This window comes from Podarcis erhardii, assembly GCF_964252035.2.
Source record: "Podarcis erhardii genome assembly, chromosome: 7".
NCBI lineage: Eukaryota > Metazoa > Chordata > Lepidosauria > Squamata > Lacertidae > Podarcis > Podarcis erhardii.
The window spans coordinates 14,298,156-14,321,828 of NC_138511.1; the positions used below are offsets into that span (position 1 = coordinate 14,298,156).

Here is a 23,673-nt window from a genome sequence, read left to right on the forward strand (position 1 = left end):
TGTTGCTTGCGAGTTTCTTTTTAAAAAATATATATTAAAGACTTTTCATAATACAGAACAAACTAGTCTAAACAAACACATTTAGTTCCATTTCTTATTGTATCCCACTTCCCGTTGTATTATCCCGTTTTGATTTCTCGTTACACATCTGTCCAGTAATGTATCTCCAGTATAATACAGTGGTACCTCGGGTTACATACGCTTCAGGTTACAGACTCCACTAACCTGGAAATTCGGGTTAAGAATTTTGCTTCAGGATGAGAACAGAAATCGTGCTCCGGCGGTGCAGCGGCAGCAAGAGGCCCCATTAGCTAAAGTGGTGCTTCAGGTTAAGAACAGTTTCAGGTTAAGAACGGACCTCCAGAACGAATTAAGTACTTAACCCGAGGTACCACTGTATCCTGTTGCATCCCTCTTGTTTTTTTATGATAGTATCCTGATCTCTTGATCTAGGCCAGAGCTTTCCAAACTTTCCATATTGGCAACACACTTTTCAGACGTGCATCATTTCGCAACACAGTAATTCAGTTTTACTAGCAAACTGGAAGTTAAATTAACCCCTTTCCAGCCCCGGGAGAAGCATTTGTGCAACACACCTACACACTGCAGCCGACACACAGTTTGGAAAATTCTGCTCTCAGCCCTTTCGTTTTTCCAGTCTTTTTCCAGAGGCAATACCATAGCTTTAAGAGCAATGTTCTTTGAGTCTACTCCAGATTCGTAAACAGAGTCCTTTCTTTCCGCTTAAGCTAAAGAAAGTCCAGCACCGAGATCCCAAACCCTTTCCCCCCTTTTCTGGCCCCATATCCAAATGTAATCACCATTTGTAATCTTACCTTCTCCTTCTCCAAATCATTGTATGGAGATTAGGCCTGGATTTTGTATCAGTGCATTGCCCAGGACTGGTATGAGGGCCAGACTGTGACGGCGGCTTCACTGGGCAGTATTATCATGGCTGAAACCGTCGCAGCAGCTCCTGGAGTGACCAAACTGCTTTGCATGCACCCAAGTCTCTAGGCTCTGTTGGTTGCCAAACTGTGTGTGTGTGTGTGTGTGTGTGTGTGTGTGTGTGTGTACAGTGGAACCTTGGTTTCCAAACGACTTTGTTACCAAACAAATCGGCTCCCAAACGCTGCAAACCCGGAGGTAAGTGTTCTGGACTGCGAACGTTTTTCAGAAGCCGGACATCTGACGGTTTCAGGAGTCAAACGGACTCCCGGAATGGATTACCGTATTTTTTCCCTTGCATACCCCCTCTAAAAACTAGGTGTGTCTTATGGTCAGGTGCGTCTTATGGAGCGAAAAATACGGTGAGTTCGAGAACCAAGCTACCACTGTAGAGGATTTTTTTGAGTGATGTAGAAGGGCAACTTTGTAGTGGGGAGGCCAAGGGAGTGCAGGCTTGGGCCCAGTGGCACCCAGCCGCACACGCCCAATTCTCTGACTTCAGCCCTCCTTTTCCAGGAGAAGCAGTTCTTCCACAAAGTGAACACCCGGTTGTCGCGGCCCAACATTTTCATCCTGAACAACCGCTGGGATGCCTCCGCCTCCGAACCGGAGTACATGGAAGAGGTGAGAGTTTTCAGCGGAAGCCGTGAAGGGCGTTTGGGAAGGGGGGGCAGTTCCGCCGTTCCTCACGCGAGCCCCCTTTCCCCCTTCCAGGTCCGGCGCCAACATATGGAACGCTGCACCAGCTTCCTGGTGGACGAGCTGGGCGTGGTGGATCGGGCCCAGGCCGGCGACCGCATCTTCTTCGTCTCCGCCAAAGAGGTGCTGAGCGCCCGAATCCAAAAGGCGCAGGGGATGCCCGAAGGAGGTAACTGGGTGGGACCCCACTTCCCAGAGCGGGAAGTCTCCACTGGCCTAGTCGCCATCTCTCGGCCTAGTCTACCTCACAGGGTTGTTGTGTAGCTAGATTGGGGAGTGGGCCTAAGAACAGGCTTTTTCTATAGTGGCTCCCTGTTTGTGGAATGCTCCCCAGGGAGGTTTGCCTGGTGCCTTCATTATATATTTTTATAGGCGCCAGGCAAAAATTTTCCTCTTAAACCAGGCCTTTGGCCAATTACCGTATTTTTCGTCCCATAGGACGCACCATCCCATAGGACGCACCTACTTTTTTGGGGGGGGGGATTTTTTCCCCCTTTATTTCCCCCCCAAAACCAGGTCGGGGAACAGTGGGATGGCGGCGCTGCGCCTCCCCGCTGTCTCCCGAGCTTGTGGGGCTGGCTGATGTCTGTCCGGCGCGCGGGGCGCTCTGCTTCAGGGCGCCACACGCGCCGGGCAGCAGGCTGCTATCCGCAGCGTGGGGAGTCCTGCAGGGAACTCCTGCAGGGCTCCCCACACTGCAGATGTCTGTCCGACGCGCGGGGCGCTCTGCTTCAGGGCGCCCTGCCCGCCGGGCGGCAGGCTGCAGACACCTGCGCGAAGCACGGGGCGTCCTCCAAAGGGCGCCCCGTGCTCCGCGCTGCCAGCTCCCGCCCGCAAGTCGTGCGCGCCCGGGGGGAGTTCCCCTTCATTTTTGGAGGGGAAAAAGTGCGTCCTATAGGGCGAAAAATACGGTAATATTCTGCATCCTTTTAAATGTGTCAGCGGGAGGGGAGTTGTTTTTCTTTTCTTTTTTGGTTTGATTATTTACTTGCGTTTTATCTTGTATTTTTTTCTGTGAACCTCCCTGAGGTCCGTACTTTACCTGAAACTGTTCTTAACCTGAAGCACCACTTTAGCTAATGGGGCCTCCTGCTGCTGTCGCACCGCCAGAGCACGATTTCTGTTCTCATTCTGAAGCAAAGTTCTTAACCTGAAGCACTATTTCTGGGTTAGTGGAGTCTGTAACCTGAAGCGTATGTAACCTGTAGCATATGTAACCCAAGATACCACTATATAGCAATCTAAAATAAAAGTGGTACCTTGGTTTTCGAACATCTCACAAGCCGAACGTTTCGGTTTTCGAACGCCGAAAACCCGGAAGTAAATGCTTCCGTTTCCTAACACGCCTCGGTTTTCAAACGTTTCGGAAGTTGAACGGCCTTCCGGAACAGATTACATTCGAAAACCGAGGTACCACTGTACATACATACATACCACATTGGGCTCCTTGGAGGAAAGGCAGGACAGCAATAAAATATTGTAACTCCTTCTAATAACAAACTCAGGCGCTGAGTGCCAACAAGATTTCAGCCCCAATGGGTCAGCTTTTAATTTTATTTATTCCTGAAAACATTTGCATACTGCTGTATCATAAATATCTTAAGAGGTTTGCAGCAATAAAAACAAAAAACCATTGAAAAGTTAAAAGCAGACATCAATTAATCATTGTAGGAGGGTGCATCCTTAATTGCCTGCATAGGCCTGGCGGAATAGGAAGGTTTTTGGAAGGCATTTAAAAGTCGGCACAGAAGGAACCCACTGAATCTCCAGTGGCAGAGAGTTCCGCTGGACTAGGCTGACGACACTAAAGACCTGATTTCTCGTTGTCGTCAAATGAACTTCACCAGCTTGAGGAAAGTTGGTGAGGACGTTTTGAGCTTCTTGGGGAAGACAGGTGCCACCAAAAAGACCCTGTTTTCGTTGAGAGGCCGCCTTTACGTGTGAGACTGGATCAGAAACAGGGACTCCCTTGCTGATTTTAATTTGGGGGGGGGGGTAGGAATATCCTGACCATTTCAAGTGGATTTTGATGCTTTTTCCCTCCTAGGCGGGGCACTGGCAGAAGGGTTCCAAGTGAGGATGTTTGAGTTCCAGAACTTTGAGAGGAGATTTGAGGCAAGTCTTGATTTTGTCTGCTGAGCTCATCCTGTATACCAACACCCCAGGGCAAAGCATCTGTGCTCTGCAAGTGAAAGAACTTCCAGTTTTGCCCCTCAGCTTTTCCATTTATATTAAGGCCTGAGTGCAGATGATGGGAGCAGTTTCTCTGAGGCTGCCTGCCAGAGCCGGTAATACTGGGATAGATGGGCCAAAAGCCAGAAGGCAGCTTCTTACGCCCCTGGGCAGTGTGGATTAATAACCTCCATTTCTCAAAACTCTGTGCAATGGATTTTAATTGTCCCTTACTTGCCTGAGCAAATTACTCTCCCCTTTTATAGTTTCCCCTCAAATCGGTCTGTGCCAGCCTCCTCACAACCTGGGACTCTTTGGATTTTTTGGACTACAATTCCCACCATCCGCAGCCAGTGCTGGCGGCGGATGATGGGAGTTGTAGTCCAAAACATCTGGAAGGCCCCTGGTTGAGGAAAGGCTGGTTTCTTCCTATTCTTCGCTCCTCCCTTGAGCTAAGAAATAATGGAAACTTCCCCACTCCCAGAAATTTAGCACAAGGATAGTTACTGCATTATTGTAGCTGAGTAAATAACCCACAATCTTTGTTTTATGCACAGTGCAATTTTGTTAAACTAGGTTATAGAGAAATCCCAAGGATCCAAATTTTTGGTTAAAATAAAATGAAGTTCAATGAGACGTGGTTTCCTTTCTTATATTACTGAGCAGAGTGGTCACTTTTCCCCTACCTGTCACTCAGACATGCCTCTGGGGAGGCAGTGTTTGACAGTAAAATCACAAGTTTGGGAAGGGAAGGCCCTTTGAAAGGGATTGGTGTGCAGACCGTTGGAAATGAAGATGTACTGCTGGGCAAATATTCACTGTTTAGATTGTTGTATTTGAGGGGGAGGGGATTGAGGAGAAAATCAAGTCGCTGGTCCTCAAGGTGGCAAAGTTAGGACTGAAAGTGGATCACCAAATGCCAGGGTTGCCCCCCTTGAGATTGCCAGAAGCAGGTAACCCGCTGTTTGTAAAACCTGCTTGATTTTTAATCTGTAAAATGCAGGTTGCTGAGCTGAACTTCCTCCCTTTGCTCATGCAGGAATGCATCTCTCAGTCGGCGGTGAAGACCAAGTTTGAGCAGCACACAGTCAGAGCCAAGCAGATTGCGGAAGAGGTCCGCCACATCATGGACTCGGTGCATGTGGCTGCCCAGGAACAGAGGTGAGCAGCTGCAGAACAGCAGGAGATGGTCAGACGCGTTGCTTTCTTCTGAAAGTAGAAGTTCAAACGTAGTCACCGTGGCTGGTTGTAGCCGCTGATAAGTCTCCTCCATGAATTTGCCTGATTCTCTGGTCCAAAGAAGTTTGGTGCAGAGGTGGTTCAGAGTGAACCAGGTGGGCTTTTAATCTCTTTTAGAGAATATACAAAGTCACAGGTTAAAGATGGATGTATGCAGTAACAACTCTTTGGCTCAGACTTCCAGCCCAGGATGCAGAATGCCAGTAAAGTAAAGTAAAGTAAAGTAAAGTAAAGTAAAGTAAAGTAAAGTAAAGTAAAGTAAAGTAAAGTAAAGTAAAGTAAAGTAAAGTAAAGTAAAGTAAAGTAAAGGTAAAAGTAAAAGTAAAAGTAAAAGTAAAAGTAAAAGTAAAGTGGTACCTCAGGTTAAGTACTTAATTCATTCCGGAGGTCCGTTCTTAACCTGAAACTGTTCTTAACCTGAAGCACCACTTTAGCTAATGGGGCCTCCCGCTGCCGTCGCGCCGCCAGAGTACGATTTCTGCTCTGATCCTGAAGCAAAGTTCTTAACCTGAAGCACTATTTCTGGGTTAGCGGAGTCTGTAACCTGAAGCGTATGTAACCCAAGGTCCCACTCTAAAATAAAGTAAAATAAAATTAATATAATATAATATAATATAATATAATATAATATAATATAATATAATATAATATAATATAATATAATATAATATAATATGCTTGCACCCACACACTTGTTAAGTGAAATGAAATGGTTTGTCCCAATGGAAAACATTTGCTGCTGAAGGGTGGATCGGAGTGGGGAGGCCTCCTGCCCGCTAAGGGGCTGATCGAGGTGGCAAGATCTGCTAACACGAAGGGGCTGATTCAGGGGGAGGTCTGTTGCCACTAAGGGGCTAATCAGGGTGGGGAGTGCTGCCACTGTTAAGGACCTGATTGGGGGAGGCTTGCCACCGCTAAGGGGCTGATCAGGGGCAGGGGGCTGCTGATGCAAAACGGCTGATCAGGAGGAGACTTGCAGTCTCTTTTGCTGTTATGTCCTTGTGCATACAGAACTGTGGAAAACCCACTGGCCTGGTTGCCTAGCTCTGTTCAGTATTGTGTTGTTGTTGTTGTTTAATCATTTAGTCATGTCCGACTTCGTGAGCCCATGGACCAGAGCACGCCAGGCACTCCTGTCTTCCACTGCCTCCCGCAGTTAGGTCAAACTCATGCAGGTAGCTTCGAGAACACTGTCCAACCATCTCGTCCTCTGTTGTCCCCTTCTCCTTGTGCCCTCCATCTTTCCCAACATCAGGGTCTTTTCCAGGGAGTCTTCTCTTCTCATGAGGTGGCTAAAGTATTGGAGCCTCAGCTTCAGGATCTGTCCTTCCAGTGAGCACTCAGGGATGATTTCCTTCAGAATGGATGCGTTTGATCTTCTTGCAGTCCATGGGACTCTCAAGAGTCTCCTCCAGCACCAGAACTCAAAAGCATCAATTCTTCGGCGATCAGCCTTCTTTATGGTCCAGGTCTCACTTCCATACATCACTACTGGGAAAACTATAGCTTTAACTATACAGACCTTTGTTGGCAAGGTGATGTCCCTGCAGAGACATCACCTGTTCAGTATTAGGTGCTCGTATTTCCTCTTCCTCATCTGGGCTAGCCAGCCCTCCTCCTCCTTCCTGCTAGGAAAGGAAGTCTCCCAGAAACCGCCAGCCGATTTCCTGACTTTCCCTTTAGTACAATAAAATGCATTATTTGTTTTTCTTCTTTCCCACCACCCAACCCATGCCTTGTTCCATCTCCCAGGATTTACTGCCTAGAGATGCGAGAGGACCGCCAGGAGCGCCTGGGCTTCATCGACAAGCAGCTGGATCTGCTCACTCAAAACTACAAGCTGAAGATCAAGCAGATCACAGAAGAGGTGGAGCGGCAGGTGAGGGCATCGCCACCCTCTGGGCTGGGCTTCGGGCAAGGGCCCAGGGTCCCTCTCAGAGCCAGTGGCCAGGGCCTTTTCGGTTGTGGCGCCCTGCCTCTGTGGAATCTCCTCTGCTCTGAATTATGGCAAACAGAGCTGTGCTCCCAGGGACTGATGGGAGTTGCAGTTCCAAGTCTCCAGAGGCTGCTCTGATCATGTTCCGGATACGCTTCTTTGTAGATTTAAATTTTTGAGAATGGAGGTTATAGACCTGCACAGGCAAAACATAAAATCGTAGCGCTTAAGGGGACGTGTTGGGTCATCTAGTCTAACCCCCTGTGATGCAGGAGAACTCAGCAAAATCCTCCTTTTATCAGAGTGATCCAGGTCAGGATCCATGCAGAGCATCCAGTTGCCCAGGTTTCAACATCTTGTGGCCGCTAAGAATGTTGAGTCTTCATTGGGCATTTGGAAGACTATTGGTAAAACCTATTTGGTGTTTCGCAACTTTCTGACTAGTTGCAGGACCTTAGCCAGACCTAGCAGAGTAAACGCAGAATCCACGGAAGCAATTGGCAACTTGGCTGCAGACAGGATAGACGAAGCAGGAACCAGGAACTTGTAGTTAGGTGTTTATTATATACAGTGGACTATTTACTCTGACACGACTCACAACTCCCACACTGACACACAGAACTCTGAAGCACTGAACTTCTGAACTAACACATTCCAGCTAGTAGGCCATTATCACTCCCTTGAGAGAGCTTGACCAATCAGGGAGCTGTCTCCATGCCTTCGTTATCACCAGGCAGACTTACTCCTTCACATTGCCTTCTGGCTGGCTGCCAAACCTTAATTGACTCTGTGTGAGTAGCTGCACGTACACAGTTTCCCAACAAATACTTTGGGGGTTTACCCAGCAGGGCTGATTCCTCTCTCCTGTTTTCCAAGTGGCCCTGATTTTGACTCCCATTTTCTGTTGCCCAACTCCCCAACCTTTGTTTGTTATTAGAGTGATTCCTTCGTGCAAAACCACACTTCCTTCGATTTGCACCCATTCTACTTTTCCTTCAACGGAGGGCAGAGGTTTGGTACACACACACACACACACACACACACACACAGACACACTCATGTGCTCTGGGCACAGAGGAAGGCCCTGATTCTCTGTGCTTTGCCTTAGTCACCTACCATAACACAATTGCACCTTCCAGGTCTCCAACGCAATGGCGGAAGAGATCAGACGCCTCTCCGTGTTGGTGGACGACTTCCAGCTAGATTTTCACCCATCTCCCGTGGTCATTAAAGTTTATAAAAATGTGAGTCGCAGCAATTATTATCTGTTATTGTTTTTACCTGTTGCTTATAAGCTTATAAGCGCATGAGGAATAGCTCAGACGTTTGTTGTTACTGCTCAGTGGTAGATTCCTCCCCCCAAAAAAGAATCGGGAACTGTAGTTTGGGAGTTGTAGCTTTGCTAGGGGGTGGACTACAGTTCCCAGGACTAGAGCTGGGAGATCAGGGTTCATTTCCCCAGTCGGCCATGAATCTCCCTGAGAGACCAACCTCACAGGGTCGTCGTAAGTGAGGAAGAGGGAAGAGCGATGTGCTCCAATGTGAGCTACTCGGAGGGAAAAGGCGGGATATCGATGCAAAAAAATTAACGGGGGGGGGGCACTTCATGTAAGAAGGGCCATGCCAAAAGCAGCCTCTCTCCCCCTCCCCCCCCCAGGAACTCCACCGGCACATTGAGGAGGGTCTCGGCCGGAATATGTCTGACCGCTGCTCCAGCACCATCACGACGTCTCTGCAGACGATGCAGCAGGAGATGATTGGTTAGTGAAAAAGGAGCAGCTCTCCTGTGCTGCTTGGGAATTAAGTACGTGTACCTGAGCCAGATGTTTGGAGATCTAGGCTGCTTCAGAGACACTCCCTTTTCTGTTTTCTCACTTGTGGCGCTGTGGGTTAAACCACAGAGCCTAAGACTTGCCGATCAGAAGGTCAGCGGTTCAAATCCCCACAACGGGGTGAGCTCCCGTTGCTCGGTCCCTGCTCCTGCCAGCCTAGCATTTCGGAAGCACCTCAAAGTGCAAGTAGATAAATAGGTACCACTCTGGCGGGAAGGTAAACGGCGTTTCTGTGCGCTGCTCTGGTTCGCCAGAAACGGCTTAGTCATGCTGGCCACATGACCCGGAAGCTGTACGCCGGCTCCCTCGGCCAGTAAAGCAAGATGAGCGCCACAACCCCAGAGTCGGCCACGACTGGACCTAATTGTCAGGGGTCCCTTTACCTTTACCTGAGCCAGATGTTTGGAGATCTTGACTGCTTCAGAGACACTCCCTTTTCTGTTTTCTCGATTGTAAAGCAGATCTAGGGAACCTACAACTGGACCACAGCTTTGGTCACCCCAGGCCATTGGCTGTAGTGGCTGGGGCTGATGGGAGTTGGAGTCCAGCAAAATCCAAAGGCGCCTTCACTTGCCTGGACCATCACTTGCCTTTACTGCCCCAGCATCGTTTTTAATGCAGGGCCACGGACCGAGGGCTATGCTGGCAGGGGCAGATGGGAGTTGGAGTCCAGCAACATCTGGAGGGCCACAGGCTCCCCATCCCTGAACTAGGCCCTCACTTGCCCTCACTGCCCTTAGCTGCCTTCAGTGCAGAGACAGGGACCATTGGTCAGGATGGCAGAAACCAGCCTACTAACAGGGTTCCTATCCCCAGTGCATCTGATACGTTGGTCCGTGAATTGGGGCTTGTTCTAATAGCAGGTTCTGTTGCCTCTTTGCTCCCCCGTGAAGATGGGTTAAAGCCCCTCCTGCCAGCCTCCCTGAGAGGCCAGATAGACAAGCTCATTCCCCGGCAGTGCTTCGCGATGAGCTACGACCTCAACTGCGACAAGCTCTGCGCCGACTTCCAGGAGGATATCCAGTTCCACTTCTCTCTTGGCTGGACGATGCTCGTGAACAGGTTCCTGGGACCCAAGAACACCCGGCGGGCCTTGATGGGCTACAATGACCAGGTGGGTAGAGCCTTTTGGCTACCCTCCAGCACCCTGCTTCACCCAGTAGGTGCTTCTGAAAAGCCCCCCTCCCCAAGCAGCTTCCTCTCCTCTTCTTGGGTCGTGGCAGAGAAATAGAGCATCTCCCTTGTACGCGGAAGGTCTTGAGTTCGATACCCAGGTACAGCCAGAAAGCTGGTATTATCAGGCGGCTCCCAATGTGGCTTAATAATAATAATAATTTTATTGATAATATATACGGACACTGAGGTCCAGCGCCGAAGGCCTTCTGGCGGTTCCCCCACTGCGAGAAGCCAAGTTACAGAGAACCAGGCAGAGGGCCTTCTCGGTAGTGGCGCCCGCCCTGTGGAACGCCCTCCCACCAGATGTCAAAGAGAACAACAACTACCAGACTTTTAGAAGACATCTGAAGGCAGCCCTATTCAGGGAAGCTTTTAATGTTTAATAGACTATTGTATTTTAATATTCTGTTGGAAGCCACACAGAGTGGCTGGGGAAACCCAGCCAGATGGGCGGGGTGTGGGTGTGTGTATATATAAATAATTTATTGATTTATAATAATTATTTATTCATTTATTAATTAATAATAATAATACTCCGCTCATCTGGCTAGGTTTCCCCAACCACTCTGGGCGGCTTCCAGCACATCTAAAAGCATAATAAAACGTCAAAACATTAATAGGCAGGTTCCTGTGCTCAGGGGCACCCAGCGCCTCCCAGTTACAGTGCCTCATTGTGTGCCCCAACCAGAAGGAACCAGCACACAGGGGAACTTGCAGTTTCTGCCACTTTCATTCTAAAGAACCCAAAATTATGGTGATGATTATTTATCAGATGTATATTATAGCCCTTCATCAAAAGATCTCAGGGTGGCTTGCAAGATAAAAACACAAGACAGAGGCACAGATAAATAGTTAAAAACAGAAACAAAGTGCATTTGCATTCCGCACACACCCTACTCTCACACAGTTCCTGCTTCTGCTGCTATTGGGGAGAGACAGTGATATGCAAAGTTCTGTGAAGCTGCCCGCTGGCCCTTTTACTGTGCCTTGGCCTCAATAACCCAGCCTGTAAAATGGGGGGGGGGGGAAATAGCCCAGCTTGTCTTGTCCAAACAAATGAAGGAACTAAGCATTTTGTATTGTACTGGAAGTGCTTACAAATGGAGTCAAACCGTTCTCTTTCTTCTCTCTGCACCTTCCTCCCCCCGCCTTTTTCAAACTTAGGTTCAGCGTCCTCTGCCTTTGACTCCAGCCAACCCAAGCCTGCCTCCCTTACCTCAGGGATCCTTGACTCAGGAAGAGCTGATGGTCTCGATGGTCACTGGGCTGGCCTCTCTCACCTCCAGAACCTCTATGGGCATCCTCGTGGTTGGAGGAGTGGTACGTTTGAAGGAGAACCTCGATATCTGAGGCTGTTTTGATTCCCTCGCCCGGCCCTCCTGTAGCTCAGTGACAGAGCATTGGCCCTGCATGCAGAAAGTGCAGTCCTTGGCATCTCCACATAGGACTGGCACAGACACCTGTCCGTAACCCTGGAGAGCTGCTGCCAGTCCGTGTAGACAATACTGAGTTGGATGATTCCCCCCCACACACTATTGATGTTTCCAAAGACCTCTCCCTTGCATTGTAGCTGTAATTCATGTGCTCCTCATATATAAGAGAAAAGGGAGCCAGTGTGGTGTAGTGGTTAAGAGCGGTAGTCTCGTAATCTGGGGAACCAGGTTCGCGTCTCCGCTCCTCCACATGCAGCTGCTGGGTGCCCTTGGGCCAGTCACACTTCTCTGAAGTCTCTCAGCCCCACTCACCCCACAGAGTGTTTGTTGTGGGGGAGGAAGGGAAAGGAGAATGTTAGCCGCTTTGAGACTCCTTCGGGTAGTGATAAAGAGGGATATCAAATCCAAACTCTTCTTCTTCACATTTATAAGTCCACCTTTTTACTCTGAGGAGTACCATATTTTTCGCTCTATTAGACGCACCGGACGATTGGATGCACCTAGTTTTTAGGGGAGGGAAACAAGAAATAAGAAAGGAACGCAAAGCATTCTGAGCTAAGAGGGAGCGCTCCTCCATCTTCACTCAAAAGGCTTTGCGGGGTACCCCTGAAGCCAGCAGAGCAAGCGGGATCGGTGCGCTCTTTAAAGGGAGCACGGCTCTTTGGGGCTTTTCTGGGAGGTGGGGAAAGGTGAAGTGATGGACATGAGGCAGAAGTTGATAATGCAGGTGAGCTGCGCACAGGTGGGCTGCATGCAAGCTGCTCGCCAGCCCTGTGGTGTCCTTTTATTGACACCAATATGCAAATCAGGCAGATACATTTTGGGCTGTGACCTTTGCACATCTTTCGGTCCTAAGATAGTGGGGTGGTAGAAAGTTATTTTGGCACCTGTTTCCACTGTGTCATTTTCCCCTTGCACAGTGTATGACGAAGGAGACAAAAGGTCTCAGAGACAAAGGTTACAGGCAGGACACCGCAGACTACTGAGACCGCAAAAGGTTAGACAGAGGCCAATACTCCAATTGGAGTACTACAATATATCCAAAACAATGGGAGAAATTGGAAGGATCTCAAAAGAGAAGGCAGACAGGGACTGGAAGGTGTTTAAAAGATACTTTCAAAACTATATCAAAAAATCAGAACTCTTATTAGAATAAACAAGTTTCGTTTCAAATATTGGAATACTAAATAAGATGGATAACAATGTGTAATAGAAAAAGAAATATGAAATTAGGTTAAAGGTGTGTGAAAGAAAGACAGATTAGAGAACTGGGCCAAAACAAACAAGATGAATTTTAATAGGTGTCCATCACTTCACCTTTCCCCACCTCCAAGAAAAGCCCCAAAGAGCCGCGCTTTAAACGTATGATGTGCATGCAGCCTGATGCTGCCAGGGCAGAGGCTTGACAACCATATGTCAGGAGTGCTCTGATGGTGTTTCCTGCTTGGCAGGGGGTTGGACTCGATGGCCCTTGTGGTCTCTTCCAACTCTTAAGATTCTATGATTCTATGAAAGTAATAGAAGTAGAAAGAAATTGCAATTGAGTAGATTGGAAGTCTAACACAAAGGGTGAGGGGTGGTGGATGGTGATGGGAATTATCTGTGGGATTGAGTGTAGGTATGTTGTATGAAATGTATGTTTGTATGTTTGTGTATTAATGTTGAATTATTTTAACAATAAAAAATTATAATAATAATAAAAAAATAGACAGAGGCAACAATGTTCAGACAGCCGTGGCTTTGTCTGTGAGGGGGCGTGCCCTGCACCCCAAGGTCACGCGTGCAGGCAGACTGTGGCTGCCTGCAGGTGGGGAGTGTGCTCCCTCCGGACCCCATTCCCCACTCCGCGATCATCCCTACAGAAGGGACAGAGCCGCGCGCTCTGTCCCTTCCCCCACCTCCCGCAAAAGCCAGGGATAGCTCCACGAAGGCTCCCCTGCGGGGAGACTTCATCCTGTGGCTAAGCCAGAAGCTAGAACAGCCAGCGGGATCCCACTCGCTGTCCTGGCTTCTTCTTCTTTAGCCGCGCACAGCCTCTCCCAGGCAAGGGGAGCCTTCAGCCCCTGCCCAGGAGAGACTGTGCATGGCTAAGGCTCCCCCAAGAGCCACGCTCCCTTTAAAGAGCGCACGGAGTGTGCGTGCGGCTCTTGGGGGCTTTTCCCTGAGGAGGGAGAAGGGCAGCCCTCCATGCACTCCACGCGGCTCTTTAAAGGGAGCGCTGAGCAGAGCCTCCCGCCTGCATCTGCTGCATAAGAGGCACACACATTTCCCCTTACTTTTTAGGAGGGGGGAAGTGCGTCTTATAGAGCGAAAAATACGGTAATTTTGCTCTTCGGAGATCATAACATGGCAACAACCTCCAATAAGTTGGTGCCCATTTTATTTTACTCTGTGCTACTTTTGTTCAGTTTTGCCCTCTGATTTTGCCTCTTTAATGCTGGCCGTTGACCGTAACAATAAAGATTTGATTTGATTCTTCAGCTGTTGGGTGTTTTTTTAAAAAGAAGAAAAATGACCATCATGTTTCCTTCTGTCCGCAGGTCTGGAAGGCTGTGGGCTGGAGGCTGATTGCCCTTTCTTTTGGCCTCTACGGACTGCTGTACGTCTACGAGCGTCTCACCTGGACCACGAGAGCGAAGGAGAGAGCTTTCAAGCGGCAGTTTGTGGACTACGCTGGCGAGAAACTCCAGCTCATCGTCAGCTACACGGGTTCAAACTGCAGCCATCAAGTTCAGCAGTGAGTCGTTCGCTTCGCTTGCATTCCAGGGGACGAAAAAAAATTATCCGCAGTTGTGGCCTTCTGAGCCTTGATGTGGCTCGCAGGAGCTCCTGTTCTTACAAACACACAAATGACTCCTTGCAGAGAGAGCTCAGCGTGTTCAGATTCCTGCCCTGCGTGTTGTGGCATGTTCACAAACATTCTAACGATTGTATAACCTCTGGGGCGATTGAACGTAACTTTTATTTATTTATTTTTAGGTACAGTTCCAAAAACTTCACATGAACGTTCCAATACATAATATAGTGGTACCTTGGTTCTCAAACGTAATCCGTTCCAGAAGTCAGTTCCAAAACCAAAGCGTTCCAAAACCAAGGTACACTTTCACATAGAAAGTAATGCAAAATGGACTTTTTAAAAACAACCCCTAAAACAGCAATTTAACATGAATTTCACTATCTAACGAGACCATGGATCCATATAATGAAAGCAGTAAACAATGTACTGCAGTCACACAATCAATCAGTAGCTGAACTGGGTTCCACATAGTCACAAAAAAAAAAAGAGCCGCAAAAACACAAACGCAAAATAAAAAGCAAAAACAGAGAGACCTCAGCGTAACACTCAAAATGGAGCACGTTCGGCTTCTGAAAAATGTTCACGAACCGGAACACTTCCAGGTTTGCAGCGTTTGAGCACCAAGGCGTTTGAGAACCAAGGTACCACTGTAGATCTTTCTTTTGTTTTAGCAACTTCCCATCCCATTTTCCATGGTGTGTTTTTTTTAATATTTCTTCCCCTTGCTGCACCCTACCTTCCCTCTCCTATATCAAAAGAATAATACAGTAATCTCTCATTCCTTTTGTTGCTCGTAGTTCAAATCCTGCTCATGAATTTATCATGCTATAATATTTTTTTATTATATGGGCTGAATAACCCTGCGTAGACAGTCTTACTTCAAGGCCTGCCCTGGGTGTCATGGCATGTTCACAAGCATTCTAATTGTCATATAAACGCTACAGCAATTTAACGTAGCTTTTAAATTAGGACTGAATGGTTCAGCCCAAGTAAAACGCTGCTGCCTTATTTGACCAAAGAATCTTGTAGCCTTCCTGACTTCCCATTCCTGCCCTGGGTGTCATGGAATGTTCACAAAAATTCTGGCTGGTTTGTAGCCATTACAGAAATTTTAGCTCAGCGTCTGCTCTGCATGCAGAAGTTCCTGAGTTCAGTTCCCAGCATTGCCAGGTAGGTCTGGAAAAAGCCCATCTGCAGCCCTGGAGAGCTGCTGCTGGTCAGTGCTGGAAACCCTGAGCTAAATGGACCAATGATCTACACTTGGTACAAAGCAAGCAGCTACCTGTGTTCGTTCTCTACCTTGCCATTTTATTCCTTTCCCTCTGATCATAGCTGTCAACTTACAAATTTGAAAATAAGGGACTAGCAGCCTCGGAAATAAGGGATCAGCAGCCAAAATAAGGGATTTTCTGGGCACAGGTATGTTCAACTTCTGAGCCCGTCCGAGCCAAAGGCAGAAAGCCCAGCCAGCAGCCAAATGAAGCCTCATCAATAAGGGACAGCAGCGGGACATGGCGCTGGGATAAGGGACTGTCCCGCCAAATAAGGGACGCTTGACAGCTATGCCTCTGATTGACTTCTTCCTCTTCTCCATTTCCCCCCTCTTTTTTGGAAAAGAGAGCTTGCCGGGACCTTTGCCCAGCTCTGCCAGCAGGTTGACGTGACGAGAGAAGATCTTGAGAAGGAGATCACGGCCCTGAATCAAAAGATTGAGATCTTGGACTCCCTTCAAAGCAAAGCCAAGCTGCTCAGGTATGGAATATTGGAAGCAGGGCTGTCTCCCAGTTTCCACCTTCACCGGCTGCTCTGATAAAAGTGAAATGATGAGCCGCTTCCAGGGTGGCGAGTGCAGAACTCGGGAAGGTGGAATGCTCAGAAGGGCTTCATTTGCTGAAGCTGAGTGATGCTGGTACCATGAGAACTTAAGAGGAACCTGCTGGCCAAAGGCCCATCTAGTCCAGCATCTCCCAGTCCTCCCAGGGGCCAAATCTCCCAAAAAACCCCAGGAAACTAGATAGACTGCCCCTGCCTCTGGAGGTTCCATAAGGACCTAGGAAAATCCCTGCTAGATCAGGCCATCCTAGTCTTGCGTCCTGTTCTCATGGGTGCCAATGAGATGCCACCTTGGGAAGCCCATAAGCAGGACTTGAGCAAGAGAGAGAAGAAGAAGAAGAAGAACCATTGATGAGCACCCTTTGGGTTCGGTCAGCCAGCCAGTTACAAATCCACTGAGTGGTAGCATAGTCAGGTCCGCATTTAACCAGCTTCTTTACAAGAATATCATGGGGCACCTTGTCAAATGCCTTGCTGAAATCAAGGTAGGCCTGGAAACGATGCCTTATGAGGAACGGCTAAGGGAGCTGGGCATGTTTAGCCTGGAGAAGAGGAGGTTAAGGGGTGATATGATAGCCATGTTCAAATATATAAAAGGATGTCACATAGAGGAGGGAGAAAGGTTGTTTTCTGCTGCTCCAGAGAAGCGGACATGGAGCAATGGTTCCAAACTACAAGAAAGAAGATTCCACCTAAACATTAGGAAGAACTTCCTGACAGTAAGAGCTGTTTGACATTGGAATTTGCTGCCAAGGAGTGTGGTGGAGTCTCCTTCTTTGGAGGTCTTTAAGCAGAGGCTTGACAACCATATGTCAGGAGTGCTCTGATGGTGTTTCCTGCTTGGCAGGGGGTTGGACTCGATGGCCCTTGTGGTCTCTTCCAACTCTATGATTCTGTGAAGAGTTTGGATATGATATCCCTCTTTATCACTACCCAAAGGAGTCTCAAAGCGGCTAACATTCTCCTTTCCCTCGCTCCCCCACAACAAACACTCTGTGAGGTGAGTGGGGCTGAGAGACTTCAAAGAAGTGTGACCGGCCCAAGGTCACCCAGCAGCTGTCTGTGTAGGAGCGGGGAATCAAACCCGGTTCCCCAGATTATGAGTCTACCGCTCTTAACCACTACACCAAACTGGCTCTCCATCCAGAGAGGATGGATGGATGGATTGTGTTACCTGCCCTTCACCAGCAGGTCCCAGGGCAGGTTATGATGATTTCAAAGTCAGAATTAAAAACAATTAAAGCACTCCCCATCTCCCTCCCTCTCTCCCCCCTCTTTTCCCCTAATCGCACAATGTCTCTGACAATAATGTCTCATAACGAATGTAACGAGCTGTGAAAAAGACTCTACGAATTGATGGTGGAGACGCTGTATGTACTTTTCCTTGTTTGTTTGTTTTGTAACACAAGAAAATGGGACGCAGGTGGCGCTGTGGTTTAATCCACAGAGCCTAGAACTTGCCAATCAGAAGATCGGTGGTTCGAATCCCCGCAACTGGGTGAGCTCCCGTTGCTCGGTCCCTGCTCCTGCCAACCTAGCAGTTCGAAAACACGTCAAAGTGCAAGTAGATAAATAGGTACCACTCCGGCGGGAAGGTAAACGCCGTTTCCGTGCACTGCTCTGGTTCGCCAGAAGCGGCTTAGTCCTGCTGGCCACATGACCTGGAAGCTGTACACCGGCTCCCTCAGCCAGTAAAGTGAGATGAGTGCCGCAACTCCAGAGTCGGCCACGACTGGACCTAATGGTCAGGGGTCCCTTTACCTTTACATTTAAAGTACCTCCGTCTCCCTCCCTTTCTCTTTCCCTAACTGCACAATGTCTACAACAATAATGTCTCATAATGAATGTAAACAAGCTGTGAAAAAGACACTACGAATTGATGGTGGAGACGCCACATGTACTTTTCCTTGTTTGTTTGTTTTGTAACACAAGAAAAGCTTGCGTAAAAACTTTAAAAGCAACAACAGAGCAGAATGCGACCACAAGTATTGGGGGCAGGCCCGTTAGCATCTCTGTTTCAACGCCTGCTAAGTCTGGCAGGCTAAAGTTCTCAGAACTGAAATAGTTAGCAGTTGTGTGCTCCCCTTTCTTCGGGGTGGGGTGGTGGCAATCCAAAATTTCACGCTTGTGCTTTCTAAAGCAATGTGCGTTAATAGTTTTACCTACATCCTGGATACGACATCCCATAATAGACGTATTTTCCCTCTGCAGGAACAAAGCCGGTTGGTTGGACAGCGAGCTGAACATGTTCACACACCAGTACTTGCAGCAGAGCAGATAAGCGAGGAAAGGCGGAGGAGGAGGGCAGATATTTCTGCTCGCCACTCGACTATACGCTTGCAGAACCTGTTCCAGGTGGTGGGGATCCCCCCACAGAGCCACAGAGGAGACAATCGCTGCCCCATCTCTCCTTTTCCGCCACGAGACCGAGAGAATCACACGGCCTCTGCATGGTTTTTCCATTTCTACCCCCCTCCCCGGTTTGGCATAGACTTTATTTTAGAGTCCTCCTTCCCCGCTCCTTCTTCCAATAGTGTTAATAAGCTAATAATTAGCAGGAGAGAAAATGCCTGTGTTTATACCCTTACAAGGAGGAATGATAAATCTGGTCTGCGTTCCCCTTTTCTTTGTCTTTTAACAACAATGAAATGTCAAGATCAACTTGGGCAGATTCTCTTTGGATCCCCTTTTCCCAGCTCGTTTAGATGAAACTTCCCTCTCCAATTCCAGGTCTCGATGAATTAATGCCCATCTATTCCTTTAAAAAATAATTAATAATAATATTGCATTCTTCGAGGTGCAGTCCAGCCAGAGCATTGTATCCTGCAAAGGCCACATTTAAAGCCGTGCGATACCACATTAACAGTCCTAGCTTCCTCCAGAGAATCCTGGGAACTGTAGAGGGTGCTGAGAGTTGTGAAGAGACCCCCATTCCCCTCTCAGAGCTACAGTTCCCTGAGGAAAGAGGGGTTGACTGTTAAACCACTCTGGGAGCAGAATAGAAGTCTCCTAACAACTCTCAACACCCTGAACGAACTACAGTTCCCAGCATTCTCTGGGGGAAAGCCATGATTGCTTAAAGAGGCACGACAGTGGTGTGAATGTGTACTGCTCTGAAGTGGCCCATTTAAATTGATGGGCCTAAGCTAGTCGAGAGGGTTAACTTCAATGGGTTTACTCTGTGCAGGGCTAGCAATCTGTCTCGCTGGGGTGGCTTTATGCCAAGCTGGGCTCTTGGAGGGAGCGTGGGAGCTGGGTCAGACCCACGGCGTCCAGGAGGCAACTGTTTGCCCAAGCCATGCCCTCTCCTGCACAGGTTTATGCGATTCTCTGAGACAGTGGCAAAGGGACCTCTGGCCTTTTCTGAATTTGGCCCGCCAGGTCATTTTGGACAAACCACGTCTCTTACCTTCTGCCACGCATGGAGACCTGCTGGCACCGATTTCCTGAGCTCTCGAGTCACCTGGTGCCAGGTGATTTGCAGGTGAGGGCAGCCTGCCCGCCTCTCGGAGCTGCCCAGCCCTTTTAGGAAGAGGGTGGGGTCTGTCCGTTGGGCTTGGCCAGGGCAGGAAGGCGCCCTGAGCTGTTTCACACAACTTCCAAACTTGGCAGAAATGCCTAGGATTGAAGTGACACAGGGCAATGTTATTGGGCAAAGAGGTGGCTTAGATAGATCCTGACTCTTGCTTTGATGTTCCCAAGTATGTAAGGTGTGACTTGTTCAACATTTGGGTACCCACCCCTGTTCTAAAGATAAACGTGGTACCTACTACAATCCCCATCATCCCTACCCATTGGCCATTCTGGCTGGGGCTGATGGGAGTTGGAGTCCTCAAGGGCACCAGGCTGTGCTAGAAGTTACCAAGGTCACCACGTTGCCTACCCAGTCAGTTGGGTATGGTACATATATATAATAATAATAACTTTTATTATTGTTACCCCTGCTTTATAACAAGGAGGTTCACACATACTGAACAGGACAGATGAACATCATTATCCCCTGTGCCTCTTAATTCTTCTGAATGATGACTCTTTCCCCCCCGCCAACTTTCCACTTGAGAGAATTTGTTTGTCTGCCTCTCATGCCACTAGTCCTCATGGAGCACCACAAGCACTGACAAGATTCATTAGAGGGTGCACCTCCCAGGCCGAAGAAGTTATGCACGTAGCCACGCTATGAATTGCAGGATGAGAAACCCGCCCCTCCCTACCTGGATGAAATAAACTCCTTGGCTACTACAGGCCTCCTCGGGAGTCTTCTGGAACAGTGTGGATAGGGGACCCGACCGCAGTGGAGATTTTGATCCCTTTATACACTTCATGTAATGTGTTCCAATGACATCCCACCCCTCCCCTTTTTTAAAAAACACCCCAGTTTGGATTGGTGGAGGGAATCTGAATGGGCTAAGCTAGTCATGAACTTCAGTGGGTCTACTCTAAGTAGGGTTAGCATTGAATACAACCCTAGACCCTCCGCTTAGCCCATTCGCTAAGATATTTGATGCTCCTTTAAGACAAGGTCCGCTGTCAACTACCTTGATAATGACATATGAGGGGTGCCATTTCTGGATTTTGGTAGCCAATCCGCCACAATTAATATTACAGCAACATGTTTAGCCAAATGCACTTTATTTTTTATTGTTCCATTGCTGCTAATTTTGATTACTCCATATATATATATATATATATATATATATATATATATATATTTCCTTTTCTGTCTTTGGATGAATTCGGGGCTCTCCAAAAATCCTCCCTGCGGTGTGTCTCTTCTATCTGCTGTTATTTACAATGGTAATATTTTTTATTTGGGCATGAATTACCTTTCTTGCTGTATCAGTGCTGTTAATACCCAAAACCAAACTATTAAAAGAAGGGAAAAAATCAGTCTGAAGCTTCAGCCTTTTTTCTTTTAGCATTGTAGAGTTGGAGGGGATGTCAAAGGTAATCTAGTTCAATCCCATGCAGTGATTGGGGGCTCTTTTCCTATTTGGGTTTATAATAATAATAATAATTAAATAATAATTTATTATTTTTACCCCACCCATCTGGCTGGGTTTTCCCAGCCACTCTGGGCGGCTTCCACAAAGACCAAAAATACACTAATATGTCATACATTAAAAACTTCCCTCAACAGGGCTGCCTTAAGATGTCTTCTGAATGTCAGCTAGTTGTTTATCTCTTTGACATCTGATGGGAGGGCATTCCAGAGGGCGGGCGTCACTACTGAGCAGGCCCCCTGCCTGGTTCCCTGTAACTTGGCTTCTCACAGCGAGGGACCCGCCAGAAGGCCCTCGGCGCTGGACCTCAGCGTCCAGGCAGAACGATGGGGGTGGCGACTCTCCTTCAGGTATACTGGACCGAGACCATGTAGGGCTTTCAAGGTCAGCACCAACACTTTGAATTGTGCTTGGAAATGTACTGGGAGGCAATGTAGATCGTTCAAGACCGGTGTTATGTGGTCTCAGCGGCTGCTCCCAGTCACCAGTCTAGCTGCCGCATTCTGGATTAGTTGTAGTTTCTGGGTCACCTTCAAAGGTAGCCCCACGTAGTCCGAGTGAGAGATAACCAGAGCATGTACCACTCTGGTGAGACAGTCTGCGGGCAGGTAGGGTCTCAGCCTGCGTACCAGATTGACCTGTGCCTCCATGGACAGCTGTGAGTCCAAAATGACTTCCAGGCTGCGCAGCTGGTCCTTCAGGGGCACAGTTACCCCATTCAGGACCAAGGAGTCCTCCACACCAGCCTGCCCCTTGTCCCCCAAAAACAGTACTTCTGTCTTGTCAGGATTCAACCTCAATCCATTAGCCGCTATCCATCCTCCAACCGCCTCCAGGCAGCACCTCCAACCGCCTTGCAGACACTTAAAAATCACTCCCCTGCCATTTAAAGTTTAGATGCTTCAGGGGATGTTGAAAAATTGGAGGGGAACTACTGGGTGATCCAGTGCAGATGTTCCCTCCAGGTGTTGCTAGACTACAAATTCCCATCCTTGATCATTGACTCTCTTGGTTGTGGCTGATGGGAGATACAGTCTTGATAACCTTTAAGCAAAGTTTCTAACTCTTCAGAAAAGTCTTTGAGACCCTGAACCTTTGTCATCTTGACATTTTTTTTCCTGCCAGGCACTCCCCACCCTCTCTGCAGGCAGAGACTTTCAAATTTGCCTCTGCAAGCTTGAGGACTAGTAACTTGTCGTTTTTAAACAGTGACCGCATGCACGTAATGACAACAAGGTCGTAGCAATGGAGGAAGAGCAAATTAGGGAAAAGAGAAAGGGAGAAAGCCATATGAGCCAAGATTAAGTGGCTTTGCTTGTTCCTGACATGCAAATTATAAAAAATCTGGATCAGGAAACATGAAAGATGTTAGATTGTTTTTGTATGCCACAACTGCAGCTAGAATTTTGTTAGCTAAGAATTGGAAATTACAAGAAGTCCCAACAGTGGAGGAATAGCAGATGAAGATGATGGACTTTTCGGAGCTAGCCGACTTGACTAGAAGAGTCCACAACCAGAAGGAGGAAGAGTACCAGGAGGAATGGATGAAATTCAAAGACTATTTAGTTAAATATGTTAAGATAACTTAACTGGAAAAACTTGCAAATATCAGATAGGCATAGGATTTAAATATGTGATGTTAGAGAATAATATATTTAAAGTCAAAATGAAAACAAAGAAAGATATTAAGTTAATTTTATGAGAAAATTGGTTTTGGAAAACGGTTACAAATGATATACAGTGAAATTCAGCCAGGGGAATTAGAGGAAGTCACTTAGCAATGTTACTAAGATTGGATCCAATACAATTAAGATGTAAGTATGTTTGTATGTATGAGAGCTGGACCATAAAGAAGGCTGATCGCCAAAGAATTGATGCTTTTGAATTATGGTGCTGGAGGAGACTCTTGAGAGTCCCATGGACTGCGAGAAGATCAAACCTCTCCATTCTGAAGGAAATAAGCCCTGAGTGCTCACTGGAAGGACAGATTGTGAAGCTGATGCTCCAATACTTTGGCCACCTCATGAGAAGAGAAGACTCCCTGGAAAAGACCCTGATGTTGGGAAAGATGGAGGGCACAAGGAGAAGGGGGCGACAGAGGACGAGATGGTTGGGCATTGTCCTCGAAGCTACAAACATGAGTCTGACCAAACTGCAGGATGAAGTGGAAGACAGGAGTGCCTGGCGTGCTCTGGTCCATGGGGTCACGAAGAGTCGGACACGACTAAACAACAACAACAAATGTTTGTTTAAAAATTTTGGAAAATCAATAAAAATTTTGGAAAAAAAGAAAACATGAAAGTAAAGAAGCATGTAGACAGGAATGGTGTGCTTCCAAATATCCAAACTTTGAGAAGATGCTTGTTGACGATTTGACTCGCTGCATAAGAAATGAAATCGTGCCACACCAATAGAAAAAGAGTACCTTGAGGACTAGTAACTTGCCTTTAAAAAAAAAATTAAAAGGAGGGCACTATGCTGGTGGTGCTGTAAGACTCCCCAGCCCCCTGCTCAGTGCAAGGAACCCACCAGCCCTCTAGGAACACCCTGCGCTCTGGGAATGTGACTTTTTTAAGTTTGCAAAACAACATCAGCTGGCATTAAAAAT

The 23,673-nt window shown here is 47.8% G+C and overlaps 2 protein-coding genes across 6 annotated transcripts in view; one reads left to right on the forward strand and one right to left on the reverse strand.

Moving 5' to 3' along the window:
* The window catches only part of MFN2 (mitofusin 2), a 35,174-nt gene extending 14,222 nt beyond the window's left edge, over window positions 1-20,952 (forward strand). For all 3 annotated transcript variants that reach the window (XM_081870951.1, XM_081870950.1, XM_081870952.1), the window contains exons 8-19: window positions 1,465-1,572; window positions 1,663-1,816; window positions 3,695-3,762; window positions 4,859-4,980; window positions 6,811-6,937; window positions 8,134-8,238; window positions 8,652-8,754; window positions 9,720-9,940; window positions 11,167-11,322; window positions 13,976-14,172; window positions 15,850-15,984; window positions 18,277-20,952. In XM_081870951.1, coding sequence (XP_081727077.1) covers window positions 1,465-1,572; window positions 1,663-1,816; window positions 3,695-3,762; window positions 4,859-4,980; window positions 6,811-6,937; window positions 8,134-8,238; window positions 8,652-8,754; window positions 9,720-9,940; window positions 11,167-11,322; window positions 13,976-14,172; window positions 15,850-15,984; window positions 18,277-18,346 — 1,566 coding nt within the window. In that variant the 3' untranslated portion in view covers window positions 18,347-20,952. The remainder of the gene's footprint in view (window positions 1-1,464; window positions 1,573-1,662; window positions 1,817-3,694; window positions 3,763-4,858; window positions 4,981-6,810; window positions 6,938-8,133; window positions 8,239-8,651; window positions 8,755-9,719; window positions 9,941-11,166; window positions 11,323-13,975; window positions 14,173-15,849; window positions 15,985-18,276) is intronic.
* LDLRAD2 (low density lipoprotein receptor class A domain containing 2) overlaps window positions 1-23,673 on the reverse strand; it is a 472,593-nt gene that overhangs the window by 365,568 nt on the left and 83,352 nt on the right. The gene's annotated exons all lie outside the window — the stretch shown is intronic.